Source organism: Neovison vison, chromosome 13 (genome assembly GCF_020171115.1).
Source record: "Neovison vison isolate M4711 chromosome 13, ASM_NN_V1, whole genome shotgun sequence".
Lineage (NCBI taxonomy): Eukaryota > Metazoa > Chordata > Mammalia > Carnivora > Mustelidae > Neogale > Neogale vison.
In genome coordinates, this window is record NC_058103.1 from 151,810,927 (window position 1) to 151,830,023 (window position 19,097).

Consider the following 19,097-nt stretch of genomic DNA (forward strand, 5'->3'; position numbering starts at 1 on the left):
GATTTCAGGCACTGTGTTGATGTGAACATGTTAAAATAATCAGACAACCAGGGGTCACAGCAGTACAGGAACCGTCTAGAAAAAGGAGAGAAACAGTCCTGTGGGTCTCTAAGCACTCAGCCACGACTCGGGAGCCAGCTGCCAAGGATGAGAGGATCAGGGGTTGATGCTGAAGACACCCACCTCCTTCCATAAAGGCCAAACAAGAAAATTACACACCTGCCTGAAAGATCATGGTGTAGACACGAAAAGGTTTCAAAATGCATCCACACAAGCACATTGCTCTTTGAAATTTAAAGAAAAAATTTATTGAAGATCTGAAAAACAATTCCTAAAAGATTGACTTTTCCAGAAAACTGCAGCTACACAATGCATTGCGTCTATTATGTTAAAACGTGCATTAGACACAAATACAAAAACCATGAAACAAGCCACCGTTCAACAATCCGAGCGCAGGTAAAATGCCTAAGAACAACATGGATGGCCTGCAGGACGGGCTCCTTACCTGAAGCACCATTAAAAAAAAAAAAAAAGCACAAACGGATGAGTGTGTTCCGTTATATACACTGAAGTGAACCTTTGGCACTAGGAATCCGAGCATTTGTCATAGAGCATTAACACGTATTATAAAAGTGCGTAGTGTCAAAGGAATAGAACCACCAGCATTCAAAGCAGCTTTGTCGACTAGGCAATAGAACAGGCTACAGTATGTCCCTCTGTCGTCCGTCACTGAATACACTGGTAGCAACTTTGAAATGAAGAAAAAGAAAAGAAAAGAAAAAGGAGCTGTAACCCCTTTTATTTTTCTCTGTTTAAGGTCAAACAGAAAACAAACATCAACTCTGTTGTACACTAACATTTTCAAAGTACATCATTTGTACAGGAGGAGGACTAAACAAACTGTGTTTACAGAGGTCCAACGAAGTGCGGGCTGCCGGCCTCACACGGCCTTCCGGTGGTACTCGGGGGGCGCCACTTCGTAATCGCTGGCACTAAACAAGGCGGCCGAATTCTTTGCCAGGTATCTAAAAACAGAACGGGAGTCATTACAAAAATGAAGGAGAAGCCTACCGCGATCTAAATCACGGCACAGACGCCGCACCGAACCGTTTCTCTGAAAAGAGACCAAAATAAAGGCAGCCTCGCGGTCAAACACCTGCCACCCCAACTCAGATACCCGGGGCCACACACACCAGACAGTGGGGCGTGAGGACGAGAAAGCCCAGTCACTGCATTTCGGAACAGTCCAGAACAGCTGTCTGCACAAGACCACCCGAGAGCTGGGGCTGTGCTTAGGAAACAGATGTTGCACCCTAAAGGAACCTGCACTGTCTTCTTTAGCTCTCTGACACTCCTTGTATGAAATACAGATTCAGAAACTGCAACCGCCATGAAAACCGAAACGGGCCCTGCACTGAAGGGTCGGTGGCGTGACACTGCAGGAGTTCACAGCAAGTCCAGGCAGAGGGGACCCTCCTCGTCTGAAGGGTGAGGACTGCAATGCCACGGCCCTCTCCAGGCACGTGCTGCCGTCTTGAGATTAGAAAACATGGGGTTATCACTCTAAGGAAATTCAAATACAGAAACAAAGTAGAAACCGACTACCGCAACCTTTCCTCCCAGAACGGTGCCCAGGAACGAATCCACCATCTGGTAGGATCCACACTTTTCTACATCTTTCCCAGAGTACAACTGCTTCTCCACGAAGGGGGGCTCCCACCGCCACTGCTCCTGCAGCGTGGCTGTTTCCAGCGGCCACAAGGTGGCCAGCATCCCCATTGGGATACTTGGAGCTGCAGCCTTCAGCAGCGCCTGGCTGTGGAGAACGCGCTGCAGTACACGTGCATCCCACACCTGCGTGCTTTGGCACACGTCTGTGCACTTCCACATACCTACGGGGTCAGCTCTGGCCCGAGGGAAGCACGTGTGAACTTTCACAGGCACTGCTGAAATGGCCTCCGGAAAGCTGCCGGGAGCAGAACTGCCCTCTTGCCCGGTTCTGCAGTCCGGTTCATCGCAGCCAGCACGACAGAGACCCCCGACCGTGGAGCCCTGCGCACAGTTTCGGTGGCCGCCACTGCCACTGCCGTGGGAGCCCACCGTGCCGGCTGTCCCCGCTTTACTCACCGTGATCACAACTCTTCCGTGTTACTATTTCTTTCTGGGTCACTACTTTTAATCATGGGATTTTAACTTTTTACACAGTCAAGATGTTTATTTCCTCTATTGTTTGAGTATTTAGAAAGAACTTTCTCACTCTAAAAATAATGAAAATATTATCATTTTTTCCATCATTATCTTAATAGTTTCAATTTAAGATTTATGCTTTCGATTCATGTAGAACTCTGGTCTGTGACTTAAGTGTGCATCCCATTTGTCTCCTTCCAGAAGCCTCCTAGCCAGCTGTTCCCGGCAGACGCCGCTCCGGCAGACGCCGCTCCGGCACCCGCCTCCCCACTCCCGCGCTGCGCACGCGGCTCTCGCCCGTCCCGTCTACGGGGCCGACGGACCAGGGATGGCCGGGGCACTGCGCGAACTCATGTTCTTAATTCCAAGCCGACCCTTCCACTTACTTCAGGAAATCATGAAGATAATTTAGCAACAATGCAAGGCTCTTCTCATCCAGAGGAGTGTAGGCCAACATCGCTCCGATCCGCACTGAGTAAACAAGATCACGTAGTCAAGGTTACACAAGGGACAGCACTAGAAGCCCTGTTTTATTACGTGGGCAACAAATGCAATCACGGATTCCTTTAAAATACGTGACTTTAGAAACTCTTCACTTTTAAACAAATTTGGTAACATTTTAAATAAAAAGTTCGACTGAAATGGAATGTTCTATAATGTCATTTTCTGGTACCCTTTGATGTCAATTACGAAAGACAGAAAATATTAAAAACCCCAAGGACAGGGGCACCTGGGTGGCTCAGTGGGTTAGGCCTCTGCCTTCAGCTCAGGTCTTGATCCCAGGGTCCTGGGATCGAGTCCCGCATCGGGCTCTCTGCTCGGCAGGGAGCCTGCTTCTCTCTTGCGCTCTCTTCCTTCCTTCTGCCCCTCCCCACCACTTGTTACTCTCAGATAAAATCTTTAGAAAAAAAAGATAAAAAAATAAAAAACCAATGTATAAAAAGTAAATTTTTTCCCTCAACAGGACCTTACCGAATAATCTCAGTAGATGCGGTGCCCCGTACACCTGGGACATGGGCGCGTCCGGGTGGTCGGCAAGGATCTCGGCATACTGTGGTCTCTCAAATTTGTACAGGAGCTGAGTGCCCAACATCACGTTAAAGTACTCCTTTATCCCGGCCACAACCTCATTAACAGCATACTCCCTGACACAAAGACAAAAATATTTACTTTCAAAGCAGATCACTTAGGCGTGCCTGGGTGGCTCAGTGGGTTAAAGCCTCTGCCTTCGCCTCAGGTCATGATTTCGGGGTCCTGGGATCGAGGCCCGCGCCAGGCTCTCTGCTCAGCAGGGAGTCTGCTTCCCACCCCCCACCCCCCAGCCTATTTGTGACCTCTGTCAAGTAAATAAATAAAATCTTCCCAAAAAAATTTAAAAAGTCACTGAAAAGCACTGAAAAATGGGGATGAATTCAACCAGCATTAAGAGCAAGGGACTAGAACGGCAATGAACTTTTAACTAACAAAATTTTTTAAAGGGATTTAAACAAAAGAACAAGAAAAATCCATTCCAAAAATAAAACCAGTGGTAAGCAAACTACAGCCCTCGAGCTAAGAACAGTTTTTAAAAAACATTCGAAGCAGCTGTATTTCACATGGTTATGTATGTGCTCGTACATAATGGGCACCTATTTTTACCTGAAACATTTACTGTCTGGCCCAGAAAGAAAGCATTTGCCAACCAAACTCCACGTCGAAGCAATGAAATGCTACTTTGCTGGTTTCTGATGGCACTGTTTTTAAGAATAAGTGGCCATTTCAGAGGATTTATTTAGAAATAAAAATACTTAAAAGAAAAATATCCCTGTGTATACTTAAAAAATTTATATATTCTTACTTATTATCTGTGTTTCCTCGAGATTTCTTGTAATTCGCATAATCCTCTAGAATAGAATCCACGTTCTTCTTGGCAGGAAGATAAAAGAGCTACAAAAACAAAACCACACTTAAATAACACAGTATTTTTTTTTTTAAGAAAAATTACACTGAAAAGCTTTGATGCAACAAAAGACCAGCTAACAGTTATGAAATAGGAAATAGCACTGTTCAGCACTTACAACATGGGCTACTACTGTGGCTGCGGAACTAATAAAAATCTCGTTTTAGTCATTTCAAGTACGTAGCCAAGCCGTACTAGCGGTCACGGCTCTAAAGGCCAGTCATGTGCCAGACACAGCTTCCTGCCGTTCAGTCCGTGGAACGTGCCACAGAGAAACGCAGAACCGCGGCTCCCTGGCACTGACAGGTTTACTCTATGTGGGTCACGCACCAGACCCTGCTGGAAGCACACGCGAAACCGCTTTGCATCCTCATCCCCTCAGTCGTGGGAGGTGGGACAAGAGCACAAAAGGGCTGAGGAACCCGTCCGAGCTAAGTAACTGGCGAGGCCAAGGTTTGAATCCAGCAGTTCAGCTCAAGAACCAGATCAGGTCCATCTGTTGTTGTCTAGGCCTGACCAAGCAGTCCCACTCCTCGCCCCCCATCCCTGCCCACGCCATCTAAGAACGCGGCTCCTCGCTCTGGATCCGATGGCTGGGAGCGGCTGTTGAGGTCACAGCCGTACGCCCCGGTCCTCAGACCTGGAGCCGGAGAAGAGTCCGCTTCCTTAAACTGAAGGGAGCCACGAGCACCTTGCAGGAGGCCTTCAACAGTCAAGTCTGTACAATTTTTTTCTCAAAACTGTTTTCCACACTGGGAAGAACATCTGAGGACAATCGGAGTCGCGTTCAAGGTACCTGTTTTTGTCGGGTAATTAAGTCCCAGTCATCGACAAGCCACGGTTTCAGCTCCTCGGGAATCTTCACCTTCACTTCAACTCTGTTCATGAAGGTTTCCTCCTGGACAGAAAAGGGAACGGCATTAAAAACCCACTTTTTCCCATGGACACAAACTACAATTCAGGCCTTTCTCCACTTTTAGAGGCACCACTAACGTGCGCAGACGGACTGTGGAGCCGCCGCTCAGAAATTCTCAAATGAAAACCCCGAACGCTAAGGCGCTGGGAGGAGAGCATCTCGCCCTCCCAGGTAACTGGGTCTACTGGGTGCCTTTTCGGACCGAGGCCCCACCTCGTCGGCGCATTCTCTCCTGCAAGCTCGCGCGCGCTGCGCTCTGGCGTGGCACTTCCACATTTATATCACACGCCGCATTTACCCTCACGAGTATTTCCCATCTATTGTCGATATCCAAGGACTGTTCCAAGTGGGACCACCTTGAACTTAATACATGAAATTAAACAAACGGACTCCTAATGAAGTCTTTAATAACCGCCATGAAGGGGTCTATTCTGAGAACGTACCCCCGTTTCCTAACCTTGACGTCAGAAATGTAAAACTGTTACATCAAAATTAAATTAAAGCCCTACTTCCAAATTTGTACCTCTGGAAATCAGGAATGATTTTATCACTCAGAAATTCTAAACTCATGAAAACTAAGTTCTGCTTGCTCACTGCACAAAGTTCTACACCAACACGCGACGTACGAGGGTAAGGCACTACTCACGCTCTCCACGGTGGGGTCCACGCGGGCCCTCTTCTTGCGAGGTGGCGGCGGGGTCTCACTGGTGCTGCCGCCATCCCCATTTCCGGGTGCTGCACAGGTTTGGGAGAAGGGTAGAAACCTTAATAGCTTAATAGAGGAGAAACTCCTAAGGAAAACAGTCTGAAGCCCCAGGGTTCCCACCTGCCCATCACACAGGAGTTGCTCAGATCCGCCACAGAGAACCCTAGTCCCCCCACAAACAGCTCACAAACAGTTCTACCAAACATCTAGCGTAAGGCAACATTTCACAGTATCTTACATTTATTAAAAAAAATACTGTCTTCTCCACCAAAACTAAACATGCCACAGGTTCCTCCATGGTAAAAACAGTATCAGAGCTGGGTCTCCAGTCCCCCAGGACCACACTAGGATGTCCGGACTCGAGAATGCTGCCGTGACTCAGCTCTGACATGCCCAACAAACACACGCTTACTCTGCAAACTCTGTAAACGTTAACATTTAACACTAATTTCAAACTGCAAATGCTATAAAGATAAAATAATGAATTTTACCAAATTTAATATTCTTACCTTTCTGTTTGTTCTTTTTGGTTTTCCTAAAAGGAGAATGGGAGAAAAGAGAAAGGAAAAAAAGTGATTACTGCTAGCAGAAGTTCCCTTGGACCAGGTTTAAGTTCACAGAGAAATACCGCCTTGGAGGGTGAGACCAGGCTGTGAACCGCTCCCTGCTCAGACGACAACCTTCCCTGATGGCTGGCTACATGCACACCTCCCTGCACAGAGTACAAAAGTAAACCAAACCACGCTGGCAGACTCCAAGGATATTATTCATTTACAAGTCCACCGCATATGTTATGTAGTTTATAAGAACAAGTTCTACCCACAGTCCCGCAAGTTCAAGTATCCCCGTGAGCTAGGCACCGGACACCTCCGGGACGCACAAACCGCCCTCACCAGCCCCCGTCGCCCTGTCCTCCTCTCAACCAGATATTCCCTGCTCCGCTCTTCCCTGCACAGAACGAAGCTTCTCTCCTTCTTCTTGGTCATCTCAAATTGCAACTTAACTCCTGTCCATTTACAAACTAGCGAACAGCAAATTACTCATTTTAATTTCATACGTGACTACAAGGAAACCAGGAACCAAACCAGAACACTACAGGAGGCGGACTCTTCCGCTTTAAAAAACATTTATAAATATTAGTAACTCTACTGATGTAACTTAGAGCACGGGGTTCATTTAACAACTCAAATTCACTTTATATTCACGTTTTACCACAGGAAGTCTGGCCATCCAAAAGTACAGGGGTTTTTTTCCGGTCTCCCCAAGTTTGATTTCTGGAATACAAGTACTTGTTGGGACAGTACTTCTGGGTCAGATTAAACCATGAACGTTTACTGCTACGTGTCAAGAGCAGGGAGGGACCAAAAGAAACGGAGAGCCGGGACGCGCTCACTCCTTACCCACGCGTTCTATGCCACAGAATTAAAGAAAAACACTGACAACTGACCCTAACTCTGAAATCTATAAACTACACTTCACTGAATCACAGCAGTAAAGACTCACAGACATTCTTGCTTCAACCTTCTTGCTTACGTTAATTAAAGAAGCCAGTTTCTCCCACTATGCAGCCCATTTCCTACGGCAAACTGCTGGTGTTGTTTGTGGTCCTTTCTCTAACCCATGACTACGTATTATATAGTCAGAATAACAGCGGTTAGAGTCAATGTAAACAATAACTGGGGGCGCCTGGGTGGCTGAGTGGGTGGGGCCTTCAGCTCGGGTCATGATCCCGGCGTCCTGGGATCGAGCCCCGCATCGGCCTCTCGGCTCAGCGGGGAGCCTGCTTCCCCCTCTCTCTGCCTGCCTCTCTGCCTGCTTGTGGTCTCTGTCTGTCAAATAAATAAGTAAAATCTTTAGAAAAAGTAAAAAGGTAACTTCATATCTTCTATGTCTAAAATGAGATTCATCCAGCATATTCCTGGCGTTTTCAAGTTAAAATGTTCTAGTTTCCATTTTCGATAAATCCTAACACACGGTAAGTACCGAGTTTGAATTTTATTGGGAGAATTATATGCAAAACCGAAACAAAGCGCGTCTTACACGTCAACATTCTTCTGCTGCAGGCCGGACGTCTTCTTTCCCGGGGCGGCCCCTCTCATCTTCCCCTCTGCATACTGCTCCCTTCAAAAGTCATGTCAACGGTTGTCATTAAATGAGTGCTTATGTGGAAAAATAAATCGTCCCAGCTCGATTCCATTTGAAATTTATACGCCAACTGAGGTCCCACGCCCCCTTCCCAAGTGTAACTCCCACAGGGCCCAAGAGCCCAAGATCACAGGAATTCCCAACAACACCCGCTGTTTTCTATCGACCACTACAGACAGACTCAAGAAATGACCGGGATCTACTTCCTTTTTCTAGGAAAGGCTTCTGACTGCTTGAAGTTTAAAGCCCCAACACAGCAACTGACAGGTACCAAGAATCATTTTGTAGGCATGAGGCCAACATCATTTCTACTGTTCATTCCATTTTCCAAAATTAACTTACAGACATTTCTCCTCATTCTCATGCTACAAACCAAACTTACTGGTTGGCTTTTTGGAGTTCCCGCTGTTTCTGCAGATTGGTATCCACGTATTTGAGCACTCTGCTTTCTGGAACCCATTCATCCCAACTGAAATAGACAAAAGTGAAATTATCATTCAAAGTTATTTTATCACTATTCAGACTTCGTCCACCAATTTCTCTTTAGAGATCCAAGAGGTAAGACTTTGGATTTCTCTGATGACATCTAATTTACTAAGACTACAAATCCATTCTCAAATGAGTATCTGTTCTGTAAAGGAAGGAAACATTTCATACCCTCATAAGCTGCATTCCAAATCGCAGCCGCCATTTTAATTACAAAAACACATTATTCAAATCCTTCTTCAAATGACTTAGGAGCATGGCACTTAACAGGAGAGTCCCTAGGAACTACCCTTCCAGAGTAAAGAGATCCTGAAGAATGTTAACTCTCCCAGAAAAGGGAAAAAGAGTCCGTCAAAAGCTAATAATATGGAACATAACAGCAATGTTACAAAACTAGCTATGCATTCCTTTCATCACCTGTAAAATGGGGGTAACCGTACCTACCTTTATGGAACGGTTATAAAAATTAAACAGTACGTGTGAAACAGGAGTCTGACACGTGAGACACACTCAAGGCTGGTCAGGAACACGACCGGGTCTAGCACACTCAAACACCATCCGGGCCAGCTGCGCTAAGTCCGCAGATGAAACCATCCCCCGACGGTTTCTCAGACCACACTGTCCTCAACCTTCACTCACAAATGCAGGCACTAACTTCCAAGACCTAACCAGAAAGATCGCTTTAAACATCAAAAGGGAGAAGTATCCAGTTGTGGGCATCTGGGTGATTCAGTCAGTGAAGCATCTACCTTAGGCTCAGGTCATGACCCCGGGGACCTGGGATTGAGTCCCGCATCGGTGGGGGACTCTTCTCCCTCTCCCTCTGCCTGCTCCCCCTGCTTGTGATCCCTCTCAAATAAATAAAATCTTAAAAAAGAAAAAAAAAAAAAAAATCTAGGGGCACCTGGGTGGCTCAATGGGTTCCCGGGGTCCTGGGATCAAGCCCAGCATCTGGCTCTCTGCTCAGCAGGGAGCCTGCCTCCCTCCCGCATCCCCTACCCTATCCCACCCCACCCCACCCCACCTCCCTGCCTGCCTCTCTGCCTACTTGTGATCTTTCTCTGTCAAATAAATAAATAAATAAATAAAATCTTTGAAAGAAAAAAAAAAAATGAAGTTGCTTCAGCATTCTGGCACTTAGTAAAGCTCCTTCGAGATTTCTGATGCAGTTTTTCTCCAAAGGGGACATCAGAAACAAGGTACTTCGTAGGGAGCGCTGAACTAGTCACGCGAAGGGATTCTTTCCTCCTGCCGAGGGAGCTCCTTTAGTGACACAATTCAATGTATTTCAAAGCAAAATCTTTTATTGAATGATTCCCCTCTCTGACCTCTTACATAAGATAGCCAAAGGAGAGTAAGCAATTAAAGCGCAATCCTCAACATGATTTCCTAGAGAAAACTTGAAAACATGCATTTACCTAGAGGTCAGGAGGGGGTGGTGCACTGAGGGAGCTCCTTCAGGAACAGGAAAAAGGGCTACAATATCCTCACGTGTCTTCAAAGCTTTCTCAGAGCGCCTGGGCCTCCCAGCACTTCTGATACAGACAGCACAGTACAAAGTAATCTCAGTAACTAGCGCAGAATTTAGCTTAACTTTATTAAGATTTATTTACAAATGGAATATTTAAAATGTCTGTGTCAACAAGTTCCAATAAGGTCTTTGAAAATTTAGAAATATATTATTTCTATAGTATATTGTGCTTCTGAAAATATGTATATAGTTACTAAGTTTAAAAAACTCCAATCTGGAGACTGGGTTTCTGCTGCATGACTTCCTGAAGATAAGGTATTTGACAAACCATGTTCAAAATGAGACTCTTACTTTTACTTACACATCTACTATCTATTTCCACGCTCTCTAAATCAAGGGGAGCTGTCAATCTTTATTCACCACAAAGTTCCATTTTAGACCGCTGAAAATCCCTTCCCACTCCTATCCAAAACAGATCTAAACAAACACTTCCATCTAAAAACCAAATCAAGGGGAGCCTGCCTGGCTCCGTCAGCAGAGCGCGCAACTCCTGCTCTCCAGGTCCTGAGTTCAAGCCCCAAACTGGGCATAGTATTTACTTTAAAAAAAAAAAAATGTTTATAAAAATTTAAAAATAACAAAAAACAAATCAATTCCAGAGTTTCCTTTATGTGTCAGAAGCTGAAAACCCTTGCTGAACCACAGGAAGTGAAATACCTTTTGCTCTGAGGAACACCACGACTAGGGCAGTAACTGAAGGCCAGACGTTCAAAATTTTCCTAAGTCACAAGTCTAAGTTGAGAATTTTCTAAAGGTAGCTTGTCACTAATTCCCACAATTCCGGTGACCGGTGGCATTACTCACATAGTACTAAACAGAAACATAACACATTTGTTGGGCATTTGCTAACTCTTCCCCATTTCAAAATGGGTTTATTTAAAGGCTTCTCTAAATACGAAGATCAGATTTTCCACAATTATGCATTCTGACCTATATTCCAAATCACCTACAAAAAATACACCTTTGTTCATTAATATCCTCAATACACCTAAGAGATATTAGAGATCTCTAATGTTTAGTGCCATTTTTAAGTTCTCTTCCAAGGAATCGGTATATAAAATTAGCTGAAAATAAATCTACGCGGGGGGCGCCTGGGTGGCTCAGTGGGTTGAGCTGCTGCCTTCGGCTCAGGTCATGATCTCAGGGTCCTGGGATCGAATCCCGCATCATGCTCTCTGCTCAGCAGGGAGCCTGCTTCCTCCTCTCTCTCTCTGCCTGCCTCTCTGCCTACTTGTGATCTCTCTCTGTCAAATAAATAAATAAAATCTTAAAAAAAATAAAAATCAATCAATCAATCAATCTACGCGGACTATCATTTACTTGTGTTACTGAATTCTATCAAAGGAAAAAACATGATCTTAAAACCGCAGAATCAGGAAATACAAGCACTTGGCACTTTCAAAATTTCTTATGAACTACAAATGCCACTCAAAACCCAAGTCTTTAAACTATACAAATCTACCTGTAATTTTACACAAAATATTGTACATAAAAGAGTTAAGCACAAAACCAGTGTGTTCACAGCCATTCAGGAGAAATCTTAAAAATTATTTACACGTGTAAATAGGTAAGGGAGCAAATCTGTGCCATGAATTTGCGGCTTTCCTTTGATTTTCTGGAGAGAGTTCAACTTTCCCACACGACAGGCACGAACGAGATACTCTACTGCGTGGAGAGGACAGAGCATCTTCCTGGACTGCAACGCTCTCAGCTGTACCCGATGCTGACGGAGCGCCCCCGTGTCATGAATCTACTGCACGACTGCAGTACAGTTTCAGTATTTTCTCAATAGGGAAAGCTACAATACACACCAGGAGCCATACGATGAACTTTCCTGCATATCAGAAATAATTCAGATATTAGGAATCACACTTAAAATCATAGTTTACGGGGCGCCTGGGTGGCTCAGTCATTAAGCCTCTGCCTTCGGCTCAGATCATGATCCCAGAGTCCTGGGATCGAGTCCCGCATCAGGCTCCCTGCTCAACGGGAAGCCTGCTTCTCCCTCTCCCGCGCCGCCCCCTCCCCGTTTATGTTCCCTCTCAGTTAAAATCTCTTAAAATATTAAAAAATAAAAAAAATTTTTTGAAAAAACCAGTTTACTTCTACAAAACAGAAGGGTAATTTTCTCCTTGGTTTTCCCAATTTATTATTTATAATCCTATCGGTCATTATTAGAAATAGCTTGATTTCTAAGTGGGGGGAAAAAATCACAAGGAATGGGCTTTCACACATTTTAGATTTCCACCTTTCTACAACTGTACTAATGGAAGAAAAGTGAAGAGCCTGGTATTTCTTCTTGGCTAAAAGCATTCTGTGAAAAATTTTTCTAAGAAATAAAACTGGGCTGGGTCACCTAAGCAAGATCAAGGTCCCAGGGCCGGTGAGAGTCCGACAGAAGCTCCTCCCCCAGCACCGAGTGCTCACGGCATCCGACGGCTCACACGGGGACCAGGACACAGCTACATGATACAAAACCTTCAAAGTTGCTAGAAAACAACCCCAGAAGAACTACTTTCTGGCAATCTTTGAAGGACAAAACACCACCAATAAAAGTAATTTAAAATCTCTGATAGTAAAAATTACTGACTTCAATGTCGAAAACCAAAAATGAGTAAATTATTAGATGTGATACTTGTGGGTCCCCAGGAGAAAGAGTCATTGCTGAAAAAGAGAGCGCAGCTGGCTAGATATTCTAGAACACGTTCAGTCTACCGTCCGCTCCTGGTAGCGAATACGTACAGCACGCCTTAAAAAAAAGAAAGTCTAACCCTTCACGGTGAAAACTTAGGCTCTGCAATTAAATTTTTGTATCTTTATTAAACCATATTCTAAAAAGTGAACACGTGAAATCCCTCTCGGCCAACATTTACGTTGTCAAAGTTCAAAACATAGATTGGTCATTACTTCCTCATCAATCAACCTTATCCGTTTTCCTTTTTAGGCAAAAAATCCAACTAGCTTGGAGTCTAACTGTTTGCAATGAGTAACTGAGTGTATGCGAAGGCAAAAAACACGAACTGTCCTAAAATGTACCAAAACCAGGAAAAAAAAGTCGTTGGTTGCACGAGAAATAATGCGAAGAACTTGAGGTAGGACGGCTCTGCAGCCTGAAGTCTGGCACCGTCTCCATCCCACACAGACACAGGCTACGCTAAAACCACACGAGCACCGAAAGGCTTGGGTTCGTGACACACATGACACAGGCTACCTTGTTAGAAAGAAAACATTGCTTTTAAAGGTCTAATGCTAATACTCACTTTTTATTCCAACCACTGTAATGTATAAAGTATTTCACTTGTTTGTCCTTTATGGCAACCTTTACACACTGAAATAGAAAAGAAAGAATTCACTCAGAAACGGGTTTTGAGGAAGAGGATGAGCATCTGGTACGCTTTTCGGGTCACGTCATCTTTCAGACAGTCCACTCGACTCGGTGGCCAAAAACGAGGTCACGACCCGCGCTGGAGCTTCTCCTTCACGGACGAGTCGTCCGACCAGCAGCTGCCGGAGCAGGTCCAGCACCGCACACGAGGCCACCCTGACCCTCACGTCAGTGGCCCGAACTGCTCTCCAAGAACAGCTCCGGAAAGCCGTGTCTGCACTTGCTCCACACACGCCAGTCAGAAGCGTCCCACGTGTCCTAAACATGCAGCTCAAGAACGTCACGTATACCATATGGTCACAGGCGTCATTAACTTACGGGGGACAACGAACGGCTTCACGGCAGAGTATTGGCAACCAGCAAAGGACATGTTCTTCTTAAAAGCGCCAGGCCACCAGCACGCATGACAGAGAAGTGACTAACCCCGACGAGCCATCACTCCCCGCTCGGGATGGAAGTCTCTATCTCGGGCAAACCAGGAGAAGCGGGACAGTGAAGCTGGTCCAACGGCCACTTGCACACTGCTTACTGGAGTTTCTGCGGCCAGAGGGACTGGCCGGGTCAGGGGAGTTGACACAGCAAACGGGATATTCGGGGACAGAAATGACCAGCAGAGCCCACGAGGTACTTACAAACTGTCAGTATGACCTCACGGACACGTTCGCGCACACGAAGTTACCAGATTCTCCGTGAACCCAAGTTCAGCCATTTCAGACTTGAGAAACACACATCTAATCCGGGTACTCGAACCAGGAGAAACCGTGCGCGCGGCTATTACCCGGCCGCCGAGGGCCCTTTGAGACCGTGGGGGCCACTTTCACACACAAATGCTCACCACGAGTGCCGCGGACACCGCACCGAACTAACGCGGCACGTTCTGCGCACCGAGCTCGACCGCGACAAGCGTCACCCACCCTCCCAGCCTGCGCCCGGGCGCTAGAAGCCACCGGAACAGAACGCCAGCGACACTGCACTGGGGAAGGGCTCCTGTCCCGTGCCGCCGCGCGAACGTAAAAGCGGGCTCGACAGGAGGAGCGCGGCACTGGCACCGAGGCAAGGAAAGCCCTGGGATTCGCTCTGGCAGACGGCCCAACCGGGAAGGCAGGCGTCCTCGCGCGGAACGTCGGCACTGAGCTTGGCCCAGGCAGGCAGCTCGGGCTCACGCCGCGCTCCACGCTTCCACCCGAAGCCGGGCGCGGCGGCACGTGCTCCCCGGGCACGAACCACACCGTGCAACTCGCTCCCAGAGATCCCGTCTTCTGCCTTTGCCCTCGAATGCTCCTTCCGCAGCTGGGCCTTCAGCGGGTCGCAAGGCGGGGGGCAAGGCGGCCGGGCCGCGTCTGGGCCACTCAGCGAGCGAGAGAAGACCCAGACTCTAGGGACTGCTCCTCCGTGAAACAGAGACACGACCTGTCTTCCCACCAAGCCCTGCAGCCTGAGGCTCGAGAGTCGCGCAGCGGTCGGCTCAGCCGACTTCTCAGAGGGAACGGCGGCATACCTTCGCTTCATAAAGAAGAGGCCCGTGAAAGCACAGCACTCGCTCACCTGGAAAAGGGAGGAAAAACACGCGGAGTTAATTGCGATTTCTCTTCGTAGCCAAGGGTGACACGTGAGGGCCGGCACACCCGTACCCGCCCGGACAGCTCAGCAACCGGAGCACGGCCGCGCACACACTCACGCTTCGGCTCCGACCTCGGCCGTGCCCCGAAACAAGCACCTGAGCGCGCCCTGTAAAGAGCAAAAACGACGGGGATGTCCATCGTCTTAGATCATCCAATCGTCTACCTCCCAGCGAAGCCCATAAAACTCTGTAATACCTACCTTTCGGCAGAGTTTGAGTTTGGTTTTTGGGGTTTTTTTTTAAGGTTTTATTGATTTATTTGACAGAGATCACAAGCAGGCAGAGAGACAGGCAGAGAGAGAGGAGGAAGCAGGCTCCCCGCTGAGCAGAGAGCCCGATGTGGGGCTCGGTCCCAGGACCCTGGGATCATGACCTGAGCCGAAGGCAGAGGCTTTAACCACTGAGCCACCCAGGTGTTCCCCCCACCTTTTTTTTTAAAGATTTTGTTTATTTACTCAAGAGAACACGAAGGAGTGAGAGGAAAGGGCAGAGGGAGAGGAGAAGCAGACTCCCTGCTGAATAATGAGCCAGGAGCCTGACGGGCTGATTCCAGAAACCTCAGATCACGACCTGAGCCAGAATCAGAGGCTTAGCCCACTGAGCCACCAGATGCCCCTAGCTCAACTCTTAAGAAACCACAGGGCAATAAAGTTTTCACCATTTTAAAAGATTACTGTTACTTTTTTTAAAAAACTGACACTGGGGCACCTGGGTGGCTCAGGTCCTGATCCCGGGGTCCGGGGATCGAGCATGGCTTCCGGCTCTCTGCTCAGCGGGGAGCGTGCTTCTCTCTGCCTCTGCTGCACCTCGGCCTGCTTGTGCGCACACACGCTCTCTCAACAAATAATAAATAAAATCCTTTAAAAAAAATAATAAAACAACCCTTTTTACATAAATAAACTGGCAACTTACAAACCTTCAACATAAGTTACCCTAAAGCAGATCAGTATCTTCACTTTCGACATGTGGTACGCAGGCTCTCGCGTACCTACCGGGGCCCCGTCAGAACAGGGGTTCTGTACGGGGAGAGCAACGTTCTGCACTCTGCACCGGTTTCATCTTCCCGCGCCACAGGGGTGCGTGAGGAGCTGCCACAGAAGCAGCTGGTGCAAAAGCACAGACATGACCAGCCACCACTACCACTGGGGCACAGAACCCACGCAGCAAAGTAGGAATCCGAGGTGCACAGATCACGGAGTGCCGTGTCGCATCAGGAAGTCGGGACTTGACCCTGTCAGAAGGACTCCCAAATCTGCCCAACAGTCTCTTGGAGTTTTTAGAACTGCAGATGCTCCAGCTTTCCCAGAGGCCCATGAGCGAGCACCCAGGAACGCTCATCAACCCTCTCCACGTCACTCTTGTGCAGGGGTCCCCTCTGAAGACCCCGCCTGAGGCTGCTGGGCCTGTGCAGAGCCTCCCGTGGAGACCCCAGGCGGGAAGACCCGTCAAGGACCTCTCCGCGGACTCCGTGGTCTGAACCAAAAGCAGGGAGGAGGAAGGACAGGCAAGCAAAAGCAGCAGGTTTAAACTGACGTCCAGGCTGGGGCGGGCACTAACCGGAACAGGAAATGGAGGGAGGCGGCTTCGACCCGTTCTGGACTGCGCGACAAGGCTGCAGCCCGTCCAAAACGGAGCTCTAGAAAGCAGCTGGGGACCAAGTCCAGAGCTCAGGGGAGCGTCCGGCTGCAGCCACCCCTGGACACTTCCGGCAAGGACGAGACCCTGGGATACAGACAAGGTGCAGCGCCAACAGCAGCACCGGAGAGCAGGACTCCGTCCCCTAACCTCCCCGCCCAGCTGCAGTTCAGACCCTCGTGAAGGGCACCCGGGGGGGCAGGCTGGCCAAGCACCCAGCTCTTGATCTCAGCTCAGCTCATGACTTGAGCGTGGCGAGATCGAGACCCACCGTGGGGTGATCCCACGTGGGCTCCACCTGAACGTGGAGTCTGCTTAAAAACCAATACTGAAGACCCCCTGAAAACGGCCTTCTGCCAAAGACAACTGCAAGGAGGCCAAGGCCCTTCTGACCTGGGTCCTAGCTACCAGACCTGCTCCTCCTGACAGAAGCACAGTGAGCAGGAGGCCCGGGAGCCAGGAGAACACGCGCCCACAGCCTGCGCTGGGTACAAGGGGACAGACCTGCAGCGCGGCAGAAGAGCGGAGCGTCCAGGGTCAGACGCGGCCTGGAAAGCCCTGCTCCGCTCCCAAGACCAAGGTCAAGGTCCTCTGTCCAGGCTCTCCCAGGCAGGGCCCCCGAGGTTCCAATGCCCCCTGCTCCCACCGGTCTGGGCCACCACCAGCTGGCCAGCCCCTGACCGCGGGCAGCCGGCCGGTCCCTCCCCGCCGTCACAGAACTTCCAGGCGAGGACGCGGCCGCGTGCACACCGGCGGCCTCGGACACTGCTCACAGCGGAGTCGCAGTTCCCCGGAACAGGAACAAGAGCGTCCGACCACGCTGCCACCTTCCCAGAAGCAACGACGCTGCGCGGCGCCGAGGCCCCCTGCCGCGTCCCTGCCGGCACCCGCGCCCCAAGCCCGGCCGCGGACACCCAGCTGGAGCGGCCGAGCGCCAACGCCAGCGCCTCCCGGCCCGCGGGCCCTCCGCCGTCGCCCCTACTCCGTCCTCAACACCCCTTTGGTTGACGAGTAAAGCGCTTCCTCCAGAAAGCCCTCTGGGACTGCTCCGGACCCGGGCACCCGCTTCGAGCGCCCCCACGCGCGCCGCGGCCCCCGACAGGCCCGGAGCACACGGGTCAGCGAGGGAGCCGGGACCGCGGTGCGGGACACGCGGGCGGTGACGTCATGCCCCTGGGGTGGGGGCTCCGCACCTGTCGGTCCACCCGAGCCCCAAGCCGTGCGCGCCGCCCGCGCCGTCGGGCTGACCCGGCAGGCGGACCCACGGGGGGCGTCGGCGGGCCGTCCAGGTGGGAGCGAGGGCGCCGCGCACCCCGGTTCCCGGCCCCGGCGCCGCCGCTCGCGCCACGGGAGCCCGACAGACGGCGAGGGGCGGCCCGCTCCGCGGCACCCTCTCCGCCCAGCCCGCCCGCGACCCCCACGAGGCCGCGCCGCCCGGACGCGCGCCCGCGCCGAAGACGCCCGCCGACGCCGGCCGCACAAAGCCCCGCGAGGCCGCCGGGAGGGGGCGCTGCGCGCGCGAACGCCGGCGGCCATGATGGCGCGGCCGCCTCGCAGCGGCCATTTCGCAGCGGCGCGCTCCTCCCGCGCGGGGCACCGCCAGGCGCCCCCACGCCCGCCAGGCCGCTGCCCCGCACCCCGGGCGCCCCCGTTCCTCCGGCCGAGGCGGGCGGGGCGCCGGCCGCGGGGCCGTCCGGACTGGCGGGCTCCCCCCCACACGCCGCGCGCGGCCGCCCCTCCCCCACGCCACATCAGCTCCCGCCGCCGCCATGGCGCGCCCGCCGCCTCCCCACAATGGGCGTCCCCCGCGCCCGCTTTCCCCGAGGCGCCCGGCGCTCCCCGGCCTCCCCGCCCGCGCCGCGCCCGCGCCCGCGCCCGCCGCAATGCGCCTTCCGCACAAAGCGTCTGCCCGCGCCCCCCGGCCGCGGCCCGCGCAGCCCCCCGGCCCCGCCGCCCCCCGCCGCCGCCCGGCCGCCCCCGCCGCCTCTCCCCGACCGCCCGGACTCACCCTCCTGGAATTTGGGCTTCGGGTCCTGCTTCGGCGCCATTTATAAGTGATTCGCCGCCGCCTCCTCCTTCTCCCACCACCCCCGACTACCGCCCCCTACTCTCTACCCCACCCAGCGCCGCGTCAGACGCGCCGTCGGCTCCGCCGGCTCTACATCCCGGGCCCGATTTGCCAGCGCCCGCAGACCTCACCGCGCCGCGACCGCGCAGCCGCCGCCCCAGCCAACGGCCGCCCGCCGCGCACGCGCCGCTGCGCCGCGCCGCCCCGGGGCACGCCGGGACCGGTAGTTCGGCCGAGCGCGGGACGGGGCGGGGGAGCGGGGGAGGGGCGGGGGTCCGAGAGCGCGGGGGCCCGAGCCCGGCCCCGCCCGCCCGCACCCCTGCAGCACCCGGCTCCTCGGGGCCGCCCGCGTCGGGGTGAGCCGGGGTGGGGTGTGTGGCCGGCGGCGGTGGGCGCCCCGCTCCCGCCGCAGCCCCTCAGCCGCCCCCACGACCCCGAGGGCCGCGGACCCAGCCGTGCCCGCGCCCCGCGCTGCCCG

General features: G+C 51.3%; 1 protein-coding gene across 2 annotated transcripts; it reads right to left on the reverse strand.

The window, feature by feature from the left end:
* Positions 1 to 285: 285 nt before the first annotated feature.
* MORF4L1 (mortality factor 4 like 1) lies at positions 286 to 18,748 on the reverse strand. Of its 2 annotated transcripts, XM_044231629.1 has the most exons (13): positions 18,560 to 18,748; positions 14,794 to 14,840; positions 13,171 to 13,238; positions 9,798 to 9,914; positions 8,276 to 8,362; positions 7,789 to 7,869; positions 6,258 to 6,283; positions 5,689 to 5,777; positions 4,923 to 5,024; positions 4,025 to 4,113; positions 3,160 to 3,332; positions 2,574 to 2,658; positions 286 to 1,025 (listed from the first exon to the last, which is right to left on the reverse strand). In XM_044231629.1, exons 1-13 carry the CDS (start codon positions 18,597 to 18,599, stop codon positions 941 to 943), a joined length of 1,089 nt encoding a protein of 362 aa, XP_044087564.1. In that variant the 5' UTR covers positions 18,600 to 18,748; the 3' UTR covers positions 286 to 940. The 2 variants fall into 2 exon arrangements, with proteins under 2 accessions (XP_044087564.1, XP_044087566.1); XM_044231631.1 differs by lacking the exon at positions 9,798 to 9,914 and having other exon boundaries at positions 18,560 to 18,745.
* Positions 18,749 to 19,097: the final 349 nt, after the last annotated feature.

What these genes read in the sequence shown, in the direction of transcription:
- MORF4L1 (XM_044231629.1), bottom strand. Translation starts at nt 18,599, where the DNA reads ATGGCGCCGAAGCAGGACCCGAAGCCCAAATTCCAGGAGG. An exon ending in GAAGCCCAAATTCCAGGAGG is followed by an intron (nt 14,841 to 18,559) that starts GTGAGTCCGGGC and finishes TCCCTTTTCCAG; the next exon opens with GTGAGCGAGTGCTGTGCTTT. An exon ending in CAAAAAGAACAAACAGAAAG is followed by an intron (nt 5,778 to 6,257) that starts GTAAGAATATTA and finishes AAACCTGTGCAG; the next exon opens with CACCCGGAAATGGGGATGGC.